We start from the raw sequence: 18236 nt of genomic DNA on the forward strand, positions 1-18236 counted from the left end.
CTCTGAGGGGATGGCGACAGAAAACCCCCTTCGGTCACTGTTGCGAGTGTCCACACTACAGTAGCCTAGTTGCAGCCATAGCACTCGTAGTGTAGACATAACCTGCGGCAGTACAGAAAACTGAACCCTGGCCTCCAGTGGTTTGAGCATTGGCTTGCTAAACCAGGGTTGAGAGTTCAATCCTTAAGGGGGACCATTTAGGGACCTGGGGCAAAAATCTGTCTGGGGCTTGGTCCTGCTTTGAGCAGGGGGTTGGACTAGATGACCTCCTGAGGTCCCTTCCGACCCTGATAGTCTATGATTCTAAATCCCAGCTAGCACCTTGACCACTGAGCCATCCCTCCTCTCATACAAACTGTAAAACTCTGAGCCATTCGAAGTATTTAACAACAGATGCTGCATGTTTTCTAGAAGATTTAAACACACACACACACACACACTCTAAGATACTTAATGCACAGAGGAAAGGAAATAATAGGAAAGAGAAACACTCCTCCCCCTCTGCCAATTGTATTTGGACAATGGGCACTGCTTTGTCTCAAGATGACAAGTCTCCCAACTGTGTCACTGAATACAGTAGGATGAGTTATGTGACCCAGATTTTCGTGCTTGTTGTACGTATCAGAGCCGGTGCATAGATGCTGAAACTCTAAATTTAGCTGCTAAAACAGGTGCGCTGGCACAGACAAAGAATGTTACGGTCCTGACAATTGAGATCCTGGGGTGTTTTGTTATGAGTTAGCCAAGATGATAGAGGTCACATATTTGCAACAAGCATTACGCAGCATTGTCTGAACCTTCACTGCCCGCCCAGGTGGAAAGTACCACAAATCCGCTATGGTTTGACTAGCCACACAGATAAAAATCACTAGTAACTTTTACTTGGTCCTGCCATGAGTTGTAGGAGATGAAGACAGTTATCTCTGCCTGCTTTGAAAGGCTGCTGCTGCTGCTGATTATGCAATTCTCTCCCAACACAAAGAATGACAAAACGTATCAGACCTTGCGCTGCGACACATTGTAAAAACAGATGTCAGCATGGATTTGAGACTCCATCATTGAATTTCCCCCAATAAAGAAATGCTTCGCCACTTTATTGGCCCGCAAATGTACCTTTCAGACCCTTATTAGATTTGACAACTTCTACATGCCCAAGCACATAATAATCACAGCTGTACAGCAGCTTTCATAAGAGGATCTCAAAGCACTTTCCCTAATTTTACAAAACAGAGGAAATGGGGATTTTCAAAGTAGCCCAAGGTATTGGAGTTCCCGTGAATTTCAATGGGACTTGGGCATCTATCTTCCTTTGGCCCCTTTGAAAAATCCCAGTCTGTGACTTTTGAGAGACTTGCCCAAGGTGGGACTAGAACCCATGGCCACAATTTTCCAAGTTGGCTATTGGTTCTGGGCGCCCAACTCAAGACACATTAAAGGGGCCTGATTTTCACAAAACACTGAGCAACCACCCCTCTGACAGTAGGGCCCTTCTAAGGGGTCTCAAGTCAGGCACCCAAAATGACTAGTCACTTTAGAAAAATCTAGGTCGTATCACCTAATTCCCAGTCCCATGTACTAACCAGTAGATACCATCACTGGCCCCACAATAAAAACGCACAAGGAAGTCAGTTATATGAAGCAGAAGCTCCAGCGTGTCCCGTATTTCCTTCCCATTCTTCTCTTGGATTGTGACTCAGAATCACAGCACATAACAGCTCATTTCATAATGGTTAGCAGCAGGCGGTAAACCGGAGGTGATGGATGGAAAAAAAAAATCAGTGCAAGAACATGTCCAAGTTTAGTCCAGAAGCAACATAACTCTGCGACCACCTGTTGGGCATAGTTGGCTTTTAATTGGGATGGCTTTTTAAGTTCTCATCCATCTGGCTACCAGAACAGGGAGAAGCAGCTGTGGATGCTGAAAGGATAGACAATATGGGCCAGATGCATCCTCAGTGCATCTCCTTTGACTTCCAGTGGAGATACATCAGGAGAAGATTTGTCCCTATGAGTTTTATGGGATTCTGTGTTAGAGGCATGGTGTGTGTGTGTGTGTGTGTGTGTGTGTGTGTGTGTGTGTGTGTGTGTGTGTGTGTGTGTGTGTGAGAGAGAGAGACACACACACACACGGTATTTACACAGACTTATGCTTACAGGAACAAATGCATCTCAAACACACCTGGTGTTATAACACAAAGAAGGTGGCCAGCTGCCATCTGGTTGCTGTCATGAAAACACACGCAGCCCAAATACAGAAGGACTAAGTATCAAGACCAAGGATGAAATCCTGTGCCCACTAAAGTCAGTGGGAGTTTTGCCATTGATTGCAGTGGGGCCAGGATGGCATCCCAAGTCTTTATTCTAACACACTGCAAAGCAAAGATGGAAAACCCAGGTCAACCACTGCAAGAAATTGCACAGGAAGAAATTCAGTGAGACAGGCAAAGTGATTGGTGCACCCAATCGCTAAATCACCTTCTAACCACAGAGTGGGTATTTTACCACACACACGCGGCCCTTTGGCCGGCATCCCGTTATTTACGGAGCGCAGATTGCATACTTGGCACTGTACAGAGAAACAGGCCTTGCACCAAGGATCTTGCAATCTAGCGCAGACACAGACAAAACAATTCAGACACATAGTACATTGGGTGCTGGTACAGAAATCAAAGATCATTATTGACAGGCTTTGCGGGAGTGGCCTTTGGGGAGGAATGAGAAAGAAAGGCAGGTGGTTTGGTGCATGAAGGGGAGACAGGCGGCATTGGAAGAAGACAAAGACAAGTCTGGCAGGGGAGGATACAAAGAAAGGGGACTGGGAAGGGCCAAGGCAGAGTTTTGGAAGCTCGATTGGAAGCTCTTCGGGGGCAAGGACCCTCTTCTTCTTCTGTATTTTTATAGTGCCAAGCACAACGGGGGCCTGGCGCATTACTAGGGCACTACAGCAAGACAAACAAATGAGAATCAGGTCCCATTTCTAAGCCTATTTGTTTTACTCATCTAAGCAGACACAAAGGCGAATCCAGAAGTGGCGCCATTAGTTGCAACTCCATTGAAGTCAATAGCACTGCGCCCACTCATAGCAGGCCCGAACTGAGTCCACAGTGCTCCTAAAGGCTTTTGAGCACTATCGTCCCAGGCTGGGATTGTCAAAGCAGCCTAAGGGAGTTAGTGGCCCAAGTCGGTAGGAGTTGGGGGCCTTAGGCGTCCATTGAAAATCTCAGCCTAAGCATTCAGTTATCATGGCAACGACTACTGTAGAAACCCCTCAAGCAGGCCATGTTCCCAGACAGAATTCACTGTGAGAACACACAGGAGCATTCGTTACTGGATATTACTGCCCAGAAATAAGCAAGCACAATATTTAAGCCCATCTCATGGCAATACTGAGTATGTAGTGCCTGGCGAAGTGAAGGTACATGGATACATGTAGAGACTGGAGCATGGGCAGTCAGACCTAGCGGACAGAACCAGGGCTGGAACCCAGGAAACACAGTCAGAACCCGAGCTAGGGTCAGGCGGATGCCAAGAGTCAAGGCTGCGGTCGGGGTCAGGAGTCATGCCAAAGGTTGAGCCAGAATCAGGGTCAGGAAGGAGTCACAGAGAGGGTCAGGACTGGAGTCATACAGCCATGCCATGGGTCAAGCCAGAGCCAAAGCCAGAGTCAGACAGCAGTGCCAAAGGTCAAACAGGAGTCAGGGAACAGTACCAGGGTCAAACCACAGCCAGAAGTCAGAGGCCAGTATAGCGGCAGATCCAGAGTCCACTCAGCTGCTCAGACAACTTCCTGTGCCTCTATCTGGTTTCAGTAGTGCATCTGGGCCAGCTGGTGGGGCTGGAGCCTCTGATAGGCCAGAGTTCAGCCAGCCCCCCTCCCTGCTGGTGCCAGAGAGCCGTCAGTTAGCGGTGATGGTCTGGGTATCACTTGGGGACCCCCCCCAGAGCTGGATTTGAGACCCACAATCCCTCATGATACATTCCAGAGCAGCATTAGCAGCAAGCCGAGAAGTGTAAATCGGCTGGCCATCTGCAGCAGAGCGGTAGATAGCGACAGCCCCTTCAGATCCCCTGCACCCGAAGAAATACCCAATTCCACTTTAATAAATGATAAACACCTATGTCTGGCTCCTTTTTATGGCTCCATCCTCAGCCCTCCCCCTGCTACCAGAAAGACCCTCCACATTTTGCCTGCAGTGCCACCTATTGATGAAGACAAAGTGGTTCAATTGTTAGAAGGGACCCAGAAAAAGCACTTAAAGTTTCTGCTGGTGCATCTCCTCTCTCTTTCCTTTAAGACAAGCTGGCGATACAAAACTGTGTTAGTTCTTTAGCCATCCCTCAAGGTATTCGCAAACCTTCCAAGAGTCAGAAATCCGAACCCTCAGGAATCCTAGCCAGCAAACTCAAAAACAAAACAAGAGCATGGAGAATTTTTTCCTCCTTTTTTATGAAGTTTTCCCCTAGAGTTCATGTTTTCCCAACAGACCAGAGTCTGAGTATTTGGGGGGGGGGGCAGGGGCAGGATTTATGCTAAATAAGGATTCCAATAAGGAATTCACATGGCATATTCATTTTAGAGGTACAGACACAACTAGAGTTTTTAAATGAATGACCTGAAAAATTAGGGAACTAAATGTCATTTTGATTTGGACGGCCTTAATTTTTTTTGGCTGTCCAATTGAGACACTTTAAGGAGCCCGGATATTCTGAAAATGCGAAGCACCTTCATGCTGAAAATCAGGCTCCTTTAGGGCAGCTCAAGTCGGGCATCCGAACATCAAGGCACCTAAAATCACTAGTCACTATTAAAACCCTTGGTCAAAATTCCACTTTGAGTCTAATTTCCATAAACGCTTCCCAGACAGAAACATCCCCCCGCTGACTTCAATGGAGCTACAATAATTTGTATTAGCTGAGGATTTGCCCCTAGATGTACCCACGGAGAAAGTAGTCAAGGCACATGGCTTATAGTCAGACATGGATTCTAGCCCCTACTCTGCACAGACTTGCCGTGTGACCTTCTAAAATAGGATATTAATAATACCACCTCCCTATCTGATAAGGGTGTTGTGAAATTAAAATTCATTAATGCCTATTAAGAGCTTTGTGATCCGGGGATGGACGGTGCTTATCACTGCGGGTGCCACTGGGCATAACACAACAGCAGCTACCAATGTTGGTTTCGTGCATTCAGCCATGGCCGGGGTCCGTGAGCACTGAGTTACGGCCTATGCAAAAAAAAACGGTTGCTCTTTGCTGGACTTCAGGAGATGACGGAAAGCGTGTTTACTTGGTTTAGTCTTTCATTGATTGTTTTGTTTCCTTAATGCCCCATGACTTGATTGTCAACATATTTTTGGCAGCAGCAGCGGGTGACTTATCTAACAACTCATCCTGGGTGGCTAATTAAGTTTACGTTTTTATATTTGTAACTATTAGTGCCTGGCTGCCATGGTGATAGGTGCTGTATAAAGGACTGAATAATGTTTATCATTTCCTCTTGCTCACCTCCTCCCAAGCCCCACTCCTAACTCCCCTCTCCATCCTTCTCCGGCTTCTTCACACCTTTTGCATGGTCTTTACACTTGGCACCGCCTCCCGCTGCTCGCAGTGCGCAGCCTTCCCTCTCTTCATTCAGATCCCCTCGGAAACCATTCTGCTGCAAGAGCCTTGATCTTCACCACCTCCCGACTGATCCTCCAGCCGGTGTCTTATACTTACCTCTACTGTACGGTCTGCATCTGAGCCAGGGCCCAATCCTGCAGCCCTTACTAATGTGAGCCATCCAACTGAAGTTAATTCAGGAGCTTTAAGGAATAATGGAATAGGCCTTTGATTTCAGGAACCCATGACAGGGACTGTCTTCTTTGAATAGCGGCAGTGCACAATAAACAAGGGCAAAAGGACATGCCAGAGACTTCCGGGTTGTAAGGCATTATTGCACATCTGCATCTCAAGGTATTAGAAGTGGCGTTAATCTGTTTCTAAAGAGGGATCATGCCAGCTTCCTGAGTAGCCCGTTTCACAGTAATTCAGCAGGAAACGCAGGGTTATTTGATGCAATTGCCAAAAGACCATAGCAGCTGCAAACAGAACATGGTCCCTGAGCTTCCAAATTCCATAGCATTCAATGACGTTAATTTCACTTCGTCAAAGGGGCCACACTCTGGTCTCTGCTTTGCAGATCTATATATCTGGAGTGGCTGTGCCAAAGTCAGGGAGTTATTCTCCAGTTTCACACCAATGTAACAGAGAGACAATTCAGCTCTGGCAGGCTTAGGAGATGAAGCATTTTTGAAGCAACAAGAACAAAATGAAGATAAATGGTTACTCATTTCCTCCTCTGTTTGGCCTCTTGTGGGGAAGAAATGTACCTTAGCAATGGTCTAAGCAGCCCGCAACAGAACCAGGTGGGCAGACAGCGAGACCTAGATCCTGCAACCTGCGACAGAGGGTGCAAGGCTGTAGCACAAGTGCAAGCAGCAGCAACACACAGGCACATGTAAGGATAGCAACCTCCAGACTGAGGGGTAGTAAGTTTCAAGCCACTCTCCCTTATTCACAGAGTTCAAGGGGGCAGGCTGGGGGCGAAGGGTAGGTGAGTCGGAGGCAGCATGAGCTTAAATGTGATCCTTGTTGTGCTAAAACAAGGCATCAAGCTAAGCACTCCCTTTCCTGGGTCTCCCTGATGCTCCAAGGCAGGAGTAATCTGGCAGCAGTGCTCTTTACTGAATCAGGCCCAGGCTGCTCCTGAACTGCAAGGCTGTGCTAGGCAGGCAAGTCTCTGCTTTATTCACCCCTTACTAATCGCGTGTTTCTAAGCACAGCTTTCCACACCTGCACTGGGCACAATCAAACTCTCAGGGAGAAAGCACTCAACTTGCATCACAGAGTCCACCCCATCCCATCGCAGCCCTCCCACGTTCCCAGAGCACTAAACACACCCCCAAGGGAGAAAAAGAAAGTCAAGGGCTGAATATCCTCCAAGCGTCTACTAAGAAAAAAGAAAAGACGCCAACTGTCAAGTGGAATCATTAGAGACAAAATGACCAGTCGGGAAACCAGACCAAATGCAGCCACTGACACAGATGGCATCCAAAATGAACAACCTTGGCTTGGGAATGGATAGCACCTAAGTTCCCTCTAAACTGCCCAGCCCCATATCAAGGGCCACACAGGCGCTCAGGGCCACGGCAGGGAGTCCTCTCTCCCTGCTGCAGCCCCAGGGCAGCCTATATCCCAAACCCCTCATCCTCGCCCCTCCGCCCCAGAGTCTGCACCCCCATCTGGAGTCCTCCCCCCCCACCCAAACCCTCTGTCCCAGTCTGGAGCGCCCTCCCACATTCCGAACCCCTCGCCTCACCCCCGCCACACCTGACTCCATATTGGTGCACATCGCAAAATTCATTCCGCACACGCATGGGAAAAGTTCAAGGGAACACTGGGTAGCACACTTACCACGTTCCAGAAAAGCGGGTTAAAAGCAATGCAAAGGACAGCAGCGGCAAAGGTGGAATCGGTCAGTTGGACATAGCCGAGCAGCAGTGTCATGGCTGAGGAATCAACCTGCGGGAAAGGAACAAAGTCAGCAGGGGCATCCATCTCGCATTGTCACTAGCTAGCTTCTAGATTGCGTCTTTTAGAAGGCTGAATACAGCGTGTTTAGCAAGAGGCTCATGGGAAGGGTAAATCAGATTCTTCCAGCAACTGAGTCTACTGCAGTATATTCCTGTCGTATAAATGTCTGTAGTCCTAACACTGTGTGTTCTGGTCCCATGAGCTCCCACAAGCTAAGCAGGGATGGAGTGGGTCAGTACTTGGACTGGAGACCTCCAACGGACATTCAAGGAAACTTACAGTCCAGTAGAAGGCAGCTCTCGGCTGGGAGCCACTAAAGGATGCTCTGCTGCTGGAAGCACCAATGAAAGAGATGAGTTGAAATCATGAAGAATCCATGGCTTGATTTATTTATTTTGGTAAAAGGGGCCCATTATCGCCAGCGGCCTGCTGAAATGTGGACTCAGATGTCACATTCTAGATTCCCTCCCGAGTGTCAGCTGGATATAATATTCTTCTTCACTTCCTGTCCTAAACTGTGGCAAAGCATAACTGTGCCATGTGTAACCCCAGAACTGGCTTCAGTGGCACTGGTGGACAAATCCTTTTGCTGCCCCCGAGGGACGTTGGGAAGGTATGCAAAGTGCTTTGTGACGTTAGGATGCTAGGTACTAAAGATGGACAGCGTGTGACTAACTAATACCAAGTCCCCTGCCCCTGACTGGATTACTGAGCGCTTCTGAGAATCAGGCCACAAGTGCTTGCCAGACCAGCAGAAGCTGCAAGCGCACAGAGACAAGAGCATCAACCACTTCCGTCCTGTAGATTTCTCAGCTTGACTCAGACACAACTAAATGTGTTTAAGGGAGAGGGGTGGTATTTGGGTAGGCACCACAAGTGTGTGTAGTGGGGGAAATCCAAATATGTTTCGGAGGCAAATAAAAAGGAATGGTATTTCATAGAGCCTCAGCTCACTACCAGAGAGGAAAGGTGGCCTTGTGGTTAAAGCTGGACTGAGACTCCAGAGATTTGGATTCAGTTCCCAGTTCTGCCACCGGCTTCCTATGTGACCTGGTAGTCACTACCCCAAGCCCAGCCCTCAGGTTTTCCTTCTGTGAAGTAGGAATTATACCTACCTGCCTCTCCAGGTGTCTGGAGGATAAATTCATCCATGTTTGTGAGTAGAGCAGATCATTATCTTTTGAGCAAGACTTTTTTTATTATTATTAAAAAAAGGGGGGGATGGGGAGGCCTTTTTTGAAAGAGAAAATTGTCAATATTTTCGGTAAAAACTCTTCCCACCTTTATTCCCCAACCCCGATTTTTTTTTAATTGAAAAGAGCTCAATTTGGGGGTTAGCAAAACCAAAACATTCTGCAAACCACTTTGAAAGGCAGTTCAGGACCAAAAAAACCTGAGAAATGGGTCCATTTCAAACAGTTTTGAAGCTAAAACCACTTCAAGCTGTCAAAGGTTTTCACTTTTTGAACCGCACTGTTGGTGAAGCACTCAGACACCATGGTGAAGGAGGGGCCACACGACAGCTAGATCGGAGCTCCAACCGGAGTCTGATTCTCAGAGCCAACATCTCAGACCCTACCGTGCAAGCCATACCAATATTTAAATGAGAGCAATGACTGAAAGAGGCCTCTTCCCTGAAGGGTACACAGTGCATCAAGCATGAAATAGCATCATCTCGCACACACAGAGAAAGGAGCTCACTCGCACTCCCGACCTCCTCATGGGTCCTCTGAATTATCTGGAATTGCAGTATGATCTGTGAAGAGCTGGGCCATTAGATCAGATGAAATTTATTTACAGCTCAATCCCCTGTTTTTGCAAGGCAAAAGCACCACAGAGAACTGAATTCTCTCAAGCCTCAGGAATCCATTCCCGCATTCTGCTCTTTTAGCCACCTTTCCGCGCTTTTCGCTTTCAAGCTAGAATTACACAAGCTATTTCATGGGGCGTCTTTCAGATGCTGTACAATCACGGACAAATGGGGAATTACTAAATCCAGGGGGAGGCCGCAAGGGTTCACTTACACAGAGTGTTTCTGAAAATGACCAGTGCTTGGAAGGAGCTACAGTAGGATGACCAGACAGCAAGTGTGAAAAATCGGCATTGGGGGGGGGTGGGGTGGTAACAGGTGCCTATATAAGACAAAGCCCCGAATGTCCTGATTTTGTAGGGACAGTCCTGATATCTGGTCACCCTAAGCCAGGAATAGCTCACACAAGGCCTGATCCTGCCCTTCCCTGCCCAGACAGAACTCCCAGTGGAGGCTCAGGCCTATACTGGATACCAAGACCTACCTAATATCCATCCCCATTCTCCAGTCCCACTGCAACCCTTCTATCATGCCTTGACTCATGCCATCCACCAGGCTTCGTGCATCTAATTTCTCCCTCCACATCCACAGCCTATACAAACTGCTGTGAGTAAACCCATCTTCCTCTCCCCGGTCGCACAGCCATATTCCTCTCCCCTCTACCAGCTAGGCCTCGCCTTTCACGCCACATTCCAACGTCTCTCTGTCACATTCCAGGCATCAGGCCTGCTCCATTACTGCCTACACGTCTTCCTTCCTCCTAACTCCTCCCAGCAAGCTGCCCTCCATGTCAACCACCGTCTGCCATTCCTCTCCAAGCCTCCTTGCTGCACCTCCTAAGGATCCATGGGACCAGAACCGGCAGAGCCTGGGACAACTGGCGTTCCTGCATCACGGCCGGAGGCCATGCAGAGCCACCCCGAAGGAGCTCTGTGGAAGTTAGGCACCCCAGGAAGTACCGCCCAAAGGATCAGAGCGACAGCACCCTGTGGCCTTCTGATTGGCCCATGTTCTCTATTTAACTCTGGAGGCTGGCCCCAGGAAGTTGTCTGGGTAACCATGCAGCGGTCTGGCTCGCTATGAGTCCACATCTCTGGTCTCCAACCCGAGCCTGACTCGGACCCTGACCCTTGCCTATCAATCCTAGCTCTGGAGATTACTGTATGGTGGCCAGGTGCCCAGTTTTCCACCAAAAGTCCAGTCAGACCTGACAGTGTCCAGTCAGATCGGCACGGGGGACTGGACTCAATGACCTCTCGAGGTCCCTTCCAGTCCTAGAAGCTATGAATCTACTGACCGGACACCCAAAGTCCGGTCACTGCGAGCGGGGGAGGTGCCAGGTCATCACCCACACCAGCCCCTACTCAGCCAGGGCCGCCTCCTCCCTTCATCAGGTGGCTGCAGCTCCCATCCCCAGTTCCACAGGCAAGTCCCTCCTGACCTGGGCCGGAGGAGGTGCGGGGGAAGGGGAAAGCAGGGAGTGACGGGGGTAGGGGGCAGGGAGAAAAGGCGGGGCAGGGGTGGGTTCCTGGGGGGGAAAGAGGTGTGGCAGGGGAGGTTCTAGCACTCCTGCTGGAGTGTTCGGTTTTTAAATAATTACCAAGTTGGCATTGGCAACCCTAGATTACTGTGATCCCTGCTTGCTGACTACTGCCTTGTGGCAGTCCTTGACTTGTGGACACTAGGCCAGACCAGCTGCACCCTCATCCCTGACAGCCCCTTGGTTAGATTTCCTCCTTTCAGTCAAGTGTCTCCTTAAAAGACAAGAATTCTCAGCATTAACCAATGGTCCGTCTTCTAATAATCCAATGCACAACATGTCCGGACTGTATGGGCTGTACCTAATTTAAATTCTAACCCTTTGGGGCAGGGACTGGGACTTTCCCCCCATTTCGTACAGCACTGAGCACCCTGTCAGTACCTAACAAGCAACATCCTGGCTTGCAGACCTATTAACTCATTGCCAGTAACATCATTAATAGGATGTTAATTTCTTTTCTCCTCCTGAAACAATCAAATTAATTGCGGCCAGCATAAAACAGATTCGGCTGTGCTTTCGCAGGCAAAGGGGGAACTCATTAGGATGGTGTCTCTCCAAGGGGTTTGTAATGTTATGAAATGAAAAGAAACGCAGCACAATCTGAACTCGCCACCATATCAATCACTAAGTAACTGTATGTGTAAGACAAGAAAGACTCATCTCAGCAAAAGGGCTGTTCACTTTCCTCCAAAAGATAGCACAAGAAATCACAGTCCCTGGGGGACTTGCAAAGGGGTGCTCTAAAAAAAAGGGGATAGAAGAGTTGAAACACGGCCTAGATTATATTATGGTTCTGCCCAAAGGCCTGGATCAAGACCAGGGCCATGTTGTGTTAGGTGCTGTACAGACACAGGCCCTGATCCAGCATCAGACCGTGCACTGTACAGAGGGGGCACTCTTGCAATGGGTCACTGCACTGATGTCAGTGAGGATGCCCGTAGACTCAGCAGCCCAACCATTGTAGGATCACAGCCCTAGAGGTAGACATGGTCCCGGCCTTGATGAATTTACAATTTAAAAAGGCAAATATCATAGAGAGGATCACATTTTTGCACACGTGCTATTCTTTATTTTGTTTAGTAATTACACAGATAAGTAACAGCTTTCCCCAGTTGCTCCTCAGCCAAGCCACTGGATATTTTTTTTGTAAACATTACACTGGGAGTCACACTCCAGTTATAGGAGCGCAGGAAAAACCAGGTAAGCTAAATGGAGTGGATTCTCAGTGCCCATCTAAAGCAACCTTGCTCAGACTCAACTCCCATTGGGCTCGACCATCTAAGTAATTTATAAAGACAATGGTATCTAAAATACACACAGTGGACCACAGTCAGCCCTGGAACAGATGGAAGTACCTCCACTGAAGTTAAGGGAGTTCCACCTGCTTTACACCAGGGCTTCATCTGACCAAATATATCCAGGTAAATAGTGGAACTGGCACCCTAAAAGGTCACTGAAATAAAGGATGAAATAATGTGTCACTAGCTTCGTAGGCAATTAAAATACTGCGACTACTCACAAATATATCTATGCACAGGGAAGAACTAAATATAGCCTGGAGATTTCTTCCAGCGCAAATAAATATGAAAGCAGACACAAAAACTATTATACTAGTTTGCTAAAGCCAGAGTGTAGCATTCACCAGATGTGTGTTGGTTTGTTTTCAGCATAGTTTGATGAAGTTACATATTGTTTGTGTGACACAGCTCTCCTGCTTTCACATTTTTGCTCATCTTTACAACAATCCAAGTTACAGCATGCCCCTGTCTGCAGCAATATGGGCTTCTGACCACGCTGCAAGGTATCAAGGGGGAAGGCTAGCTCAGTGGTTTGAGCATTGGCCCACTAAATCCAGGGTTGTGAGTTCAACCCTGAGGGGGCCATTTAGGGATCTGGGGCAAAAATTAGTCCTGCTAGTGAAGCAAGGGGACTAGACTCAATAACTTTTCAAGGTCCCTTCCAGTTCTATGAGATAGGTATATCTCCATTTAAAAAAAATTTAAAAATTAAAAAAAAGCCCCCAAACAACCCTCACCAAAGTCAGCAGGACTGGAGAGTGCTCAGCAGATCACAAGCAGGAGGCTTGCCTAGAACAGCTGAGAAAACAGCCTCCCCCCTCCTCCCTGCTTTGATTCTCAATACAGAGCAAAGCAGCTGCAAGAATTACAATGTAAACACAAGACGCACTACTCTGCCAAAATGTGATCAGATCATTTTTAGGAATGTTCAATCCTCCTAAGCCACTGACATCTGCAATAGTCCCCCACTCCACCCCCATGCTAAGAGCAGTGCTGCCATACAAATTATTATTAAACTCTGCAGAAAGACTTCTGAAAGATACAATAAATAACTTGGCCATGAATGGCTTAGTTGTAACTGCCAGTGCACTGACAGCAAAAGCAAATTATGTGAGGTCAGCATAACCCCAAAGCAGCAGCTAATGGCTGATAAAGGCCCTTTCCCTCCACAGCCTCCCACTAAAGCTGAGCTGGTCCCTAGCTCTGCCCTAATTTCAATGGAATAACGGGCAGGGGCAAGGGGAGGAGGAGATATTTATCAGTGCAGCTCTGCACAGAACTTAAGAATGCTTATGGGTGACAATATTTTGGTATGTTAGTGTCAGGTCATAACTATGATTTCCTGCAGTCAGATTCTGTTGTGCAAAACAGTCCTGTTAACACAGCTGCCTCTTGTGTGAGGAGGGAACTGCCCCTGATTTTACCGATTTATCCCTAAATCAGGAAGCACAAACTGAAATCCACTGACAAACTAACTGCCTCACCGTGAGACAATGTTACAGACCAGGGAAGCTGGTCAATGCACATGATTAGCTGTTCTCTAAGCCCTAGTTTTAAATCCTAGCGAATGAATGCACGCCTCATGCCTCCCCCCACACACATACACACACAAAACCACTGCACAAACGAACAGCAAAATTTGCAACCAATACCTTGCTATAATCCAAATTACTCAGTCCTCCACAGCAGTCCAAGTGGGATGGCAAAGCACCACCTGCCAGCATTCAAAGTTCAGCTTATCTCCTAAACTGACCAGCCCCTGAGCATTTTATAACCTGTATAGACACAAGCCATCCCCAGGCTGGGGGTGAGGGGCATTCAGTGGAACCTCTGGACGCCCTCACCCCCTGATCAGCTGTGACAGCCCTTCCCCCAGCAAGCACCCAGCCCTGCTTCCTGGTTACCACTTTAAACCCTCCCCAGGCATTCTGGGAAGCGTAGTTTCCTCCACCCCGGCCTCCCAGCTGCTTCTCCGCAGAGAACTACAAGGCCCAGAGGACGCAGGGCGGCTGAGTGCTTAGCAAAAGCCTCCAGACTCAGAGCAGCATGCTCCAGTGCGGCTGAGGTAATGCTCCCCTTGGTTAGGGCCACTGGCCCTAGGTGCCTCTAAGAGGCCACAAGGACTCCTTGTTGATTTTGCTGATACAGACTAACACGGTGACCCCTCTGAAACCTGGCCCCAGGGAGCCGGGCCAGGGCGGGATGGGAATTAACTTGCAAATCACTGACCTTTTTTAGGACGGTGCCACCTTCTGTCGGCTGGAGGGGTTTGGTGGGGCCGGCTCAGTGGGGCTCCAGCAGGGCAAGGCTGCACTGGACTTCGCCCTGTAGTTAGGGAGTTGTCCAGCTGCGTGGCGGTGACAGCCGGTGCCAGATCAATCAGTCCTTCCCAAAGTCTGCAGCCGAGCTGGGGATTTCATCCCTCTTTATCACAGTCACCTCAGAACAGGGACCGTGCTTCCAAACATGCACGCATGGGACCTAGTCCGACGGGGCCGATCCTGATTGGCGCCCTTCCATGACACAAGAGGGTTGATCCTGTGAGGTGACCACCCCTCTCCACTCATTTTGATTTCAAGGGTTGCTGTGATTGGCTCTCAGCCCCTCCCAGGGCAGGACAGGCCTCATCTGGTGGTTTTATATGCAGGGCTAGCCTTATGTTTTGCAAGACCCCATGCATAGGCACCGACTCCGTGGGTGCTCCGGAGCTGGAGCACCCGACCCGCGGTGTAGAATTGATTAACAAAATTGTTCATAAGTAAAGTTTTATGAATGAAACAACATTCATTCATAAAACCGGTTACCCCAATAACTGGCTAGTTGACAATTAAGGTGCTTGTTAAGAGCCATAGCCGTTCAGCCAGTTGCCCTTGTAACTTTCACTGTTAATCCAATTCCTGCTTAAATCACTGAGACTTGCACTGTTTCAACATTGTAACTTCCGTTCACTGTTTGCCATATTGTAATTCAAACTCCATTTTAAAATGCTTACTCCATTTTGTAAAAGCTTGCTGCAACCTTCATTTTTGCAAAACCCTGCTGAATCTTATTAGTTTAGTTTAAATGTGTGAATGAGGTATGTATGAATGATGGAATCAACCGCCAGCGCCAGCCTGTCCTGGTAAAATAGAGTTCAAACACCACTGGCTGAAGATGCAGACAACAGCCCTAACAAAGTAAAAAGAGTCCACCCTAAAAAGAAAAGAACAAAGATACAATAAAAGGAAAATCAAAGCCAGGTCCAAGTCTGAAAGTCATGTCTGAAACTGACGGGTGATCAATCACACCAAACCCAGAGGCAGCGTGACACAGCAAGACCTATAGACTCTGAATTCAAACTAAAGCCTACAAAAAGGATGGGTGAGATGGACGACTTTGAAGTGTAACATTCTGCTGCCAACGTGGGAGGGCAGACCCAGCCCTTCCTTGTGCCCGGCTTTCCTGGCCAGTGAGCCACCACAAGCTATGATCCCAAGCTGCGAACTCAAGCTACGTTCAGAACTGGTGTGTGTGTGTGTGATTAGATAGTGGTTATAAATCAAATTGTGTTATAATAAATGTGGCATCTTTGCCGTGCCCCCTGAAACCATCATATGTAGTTTTGTCTGCATAACAGCAGGGAAAAATTAGTGGGTGCTCCACACCCACTGGCAGCCAAGCTCCCCCCTCCAAGCGTGCCGCATCCCAGCTCCTCCCCCTCCCTCCCAGTGCCCCCCCCCGCCTAACAGCTGTTTGGCGGTGCTTAGGACTTTCCGGGGGGGGGGGGGGAGGAGGCAGAGTAGAGGCAGGTCAGGGGTGGGGACTTGGGGAAGGGGGTCAAATGGGGGCAGGAAGAAGCGGGGCAGGGGTCAAGCACCCACTGGGCAGAGGGGAAGTCGGCACCTATGACCCCATGGACAGTGAGAAGAGCAGAGTCCTATCCATCTCCCAACAGAGCAGCACAAACCTCCCTCCAGGCTTCTGCACTATCCTCAGGATGGGGCGGAGGGAACCTGTTATAGGTGGTGCTGTGTGCCAGTTTCATTGCACCTAACAAGACACTGAAGAGCTTTGAGTTGTGTACGAGTTGTATTGATACAGGAAGTTCCTACATGGGCTGGGGAAAGTCAGGGCAGAAAAGCTCGGGTTGGAGTGAGCCAAGGCTGCCCGAGAGGGAAGCCACCACAAAAGGGCTGGAGCTCCGGTGCAAGGGAAGCCACACAAACATCCAGGGCTGTCGAGCAGGGGAGGTGTGGGAAGCCCAGCAGAGTTCCAAATTTGCAGACATAGCTAAATGGCACAGCACAGAGCCTGATACCTGCAAGTGGATCCTTGCCAGGGCCGGTGTAACCACTAGGCAAACTAGGCGGCCGCCTAGGGCGCCAAGATTTGGGGACGCCAAAAAGCGGTGTCTGGCGTCACGGGAGTCAGCTGAGCGGGGCAGGGAGCGAGGCCTCCATAACAAACCCGCCCCCGCAGCAAGGGACTTCGCACAGGACGGTCAATGGGAGCCTGCGGCGGAGCGAGGAGGAGACAGCCGGCCGAGCGCAGCGACCAGCTTGGCCGAGGGACGGAGCCGTTGGGGAAGGCTGGACGTGGTCCGGAGCTCAAGTGAGCGCTGCCCTCCAATGCGCCGCACCTGGGGCCGGGCGCAGACACCTCCTGGGGCCAGGGAAAGTGAAACTAAACCCTGCAGCGCAATGGAGGGGAAAGGGCTGGTGCAGGTGCCACTTCCAAATACCGACCCCCCCCGGTGGCACTGTGCCAATGCAGGGAGCTGGCCCTGATCCCCAGGGAGATCCTCACCTGCTCCCTGGGAGAGCCCGGCTCTGCCCTCCTTGCCCCTGGGTCCCCCCTGGAGGGCGAAGTACTCAGAGCCTGGGAACGTTTAGAGACCCTGCGAGCTGGGGGCATTCTCAGCCTCCTCCTTGCTCATAGGTTCCCCCGGGCCAGAAGGGACCCTTGTGATCAGATCATCTCCTCTGACCCCCTTGTATTAATTCTAATGAACAATGCCACATGATGCAGGATTCATTTCTGAAAGTTTATAATAGCGATGCTCCGGGAGGAGGGGGGCGGGGTGCAAGGTGGAAGTTTCGCCTAGGGCCCAAAATATCCTTGCACCGGCCCTGCTCCTTGCACTGTGCAGAGCCCAGCTGAGATAGTGGGGGGCTGGGCTAGGCTCCTCCAAGGGACTCCATGTTCCACCATCATACATCCAGGGCCCCTAGGTTCAGAGGGCAGCCTCGCCCAGCCCCCCACTACCTCAGAGTCCTACAGCTGTTCCCTCATCCCCTCTGGGCTGTGTAACATCCTCCCTGAAAATAAAGACTGACCATCTGTTACTAAAGACACCGAACACAAAAGCAAGGAGACTCACCCCAAACTAATACACCTATTCAGATCTGCAATATATCCAGCCATAGAATAATCCCGGCACTTCCAGCCGGAATCTGTGTCCATTAAGCAGGCTCAAGCCAGTCAGAGATGCCGTCTCTTTAATTTATGGCAATGCCTACAACCTATATTTAGTGTTTGCTTTGGAATCAGAAGTGTCAGCAAACACACACAGTGTTCCATCTGGCACAGTGCGAGCTGGTGACAAAACCCTATTTTATTAAGGATAAAATTCAGATCCACCAAGTCTCAGCTATTTTAAGGAAGATTCATTCATTTTTCCTATATACCCATCTGGCTGTAGCCAAAGTGCCACAGGTAGTAGCGGGAATAGTTCCCTGAGCCCACCAGTTCTGCTTCTGAAGCAGTCACATCTCCGTCAGAGATTAGATGAGATGGGACTCAGATGCCCTCAAATTCTCTGGTTGCCTCTTCAATTTCTAAAGAATTTAAGCTTTTACTTAATAAAAAAGTTTAGCCCTTATGGTTAAGAAAGAAACCTCCGTTTGACTAGAATCATTGCTGTCTGCCTGAGTCTGCAGAGTGACGGATTGAACCATACACGTTTATAGATATACCTCTAAATTGAGTGTTTACTCTGGAGCCTAATGGTGATATTTGGAATGTCAACATT

The 18236-nt window shown here is 49.1% G+C and overlaps 1 protein-coding gene across 8 annotated transcripts in view; it reads right to left on the reverse strand.

Annotated features, from left to right (window-relative positions):
* The window catches only part of PEMT (phosphatidylethanolamine N-methyltransferase), a 119805-nt gene that overhangs the window by 78095 nt on the left and 23474 nt on the right, over positions 1-18236 (reverse strand). For 4 of the 8 annotated variants that reach the window (XM_044980076.1, XM_044980075.1, XM_044980072.1 and 1 more), the window contains one exon: positions 7459-7566. In XM_044980076.1, the coding sequence (XP_044836011.1) occupies positions 7459-7551 (93 nt within the window). In that variant the 5' untranslated portion in view covers positions 7552-7566. Of the gene's footprint in view, positions 1-7458; positions 7567-12283; positions 12382-13878; positions 14095-14455; positions 14733-18236 lie in introns of those variants that run through there. The other 4 variants (XM_044980070.1, XM_044980077.1, XM_044980071.1 and 1 more) reach the window with 3 other exon arrangements.

The sequence above is a fragment of the Mauremys mutica genome, chromosome 11 (genome assembly GCF_020497125.1).
Source record: "Mauremys mutica isolate MM-2020 ecotype Southern chromosome 11, ASM2049712v1, whole genome shotgun sequence".
NCBI classification, from domain to species: domain Eukaryota; kingdom Metazoa; phylum Chordata; order Testudines; family Geoemydidae; genus Mauremys; species Mauremys mutica.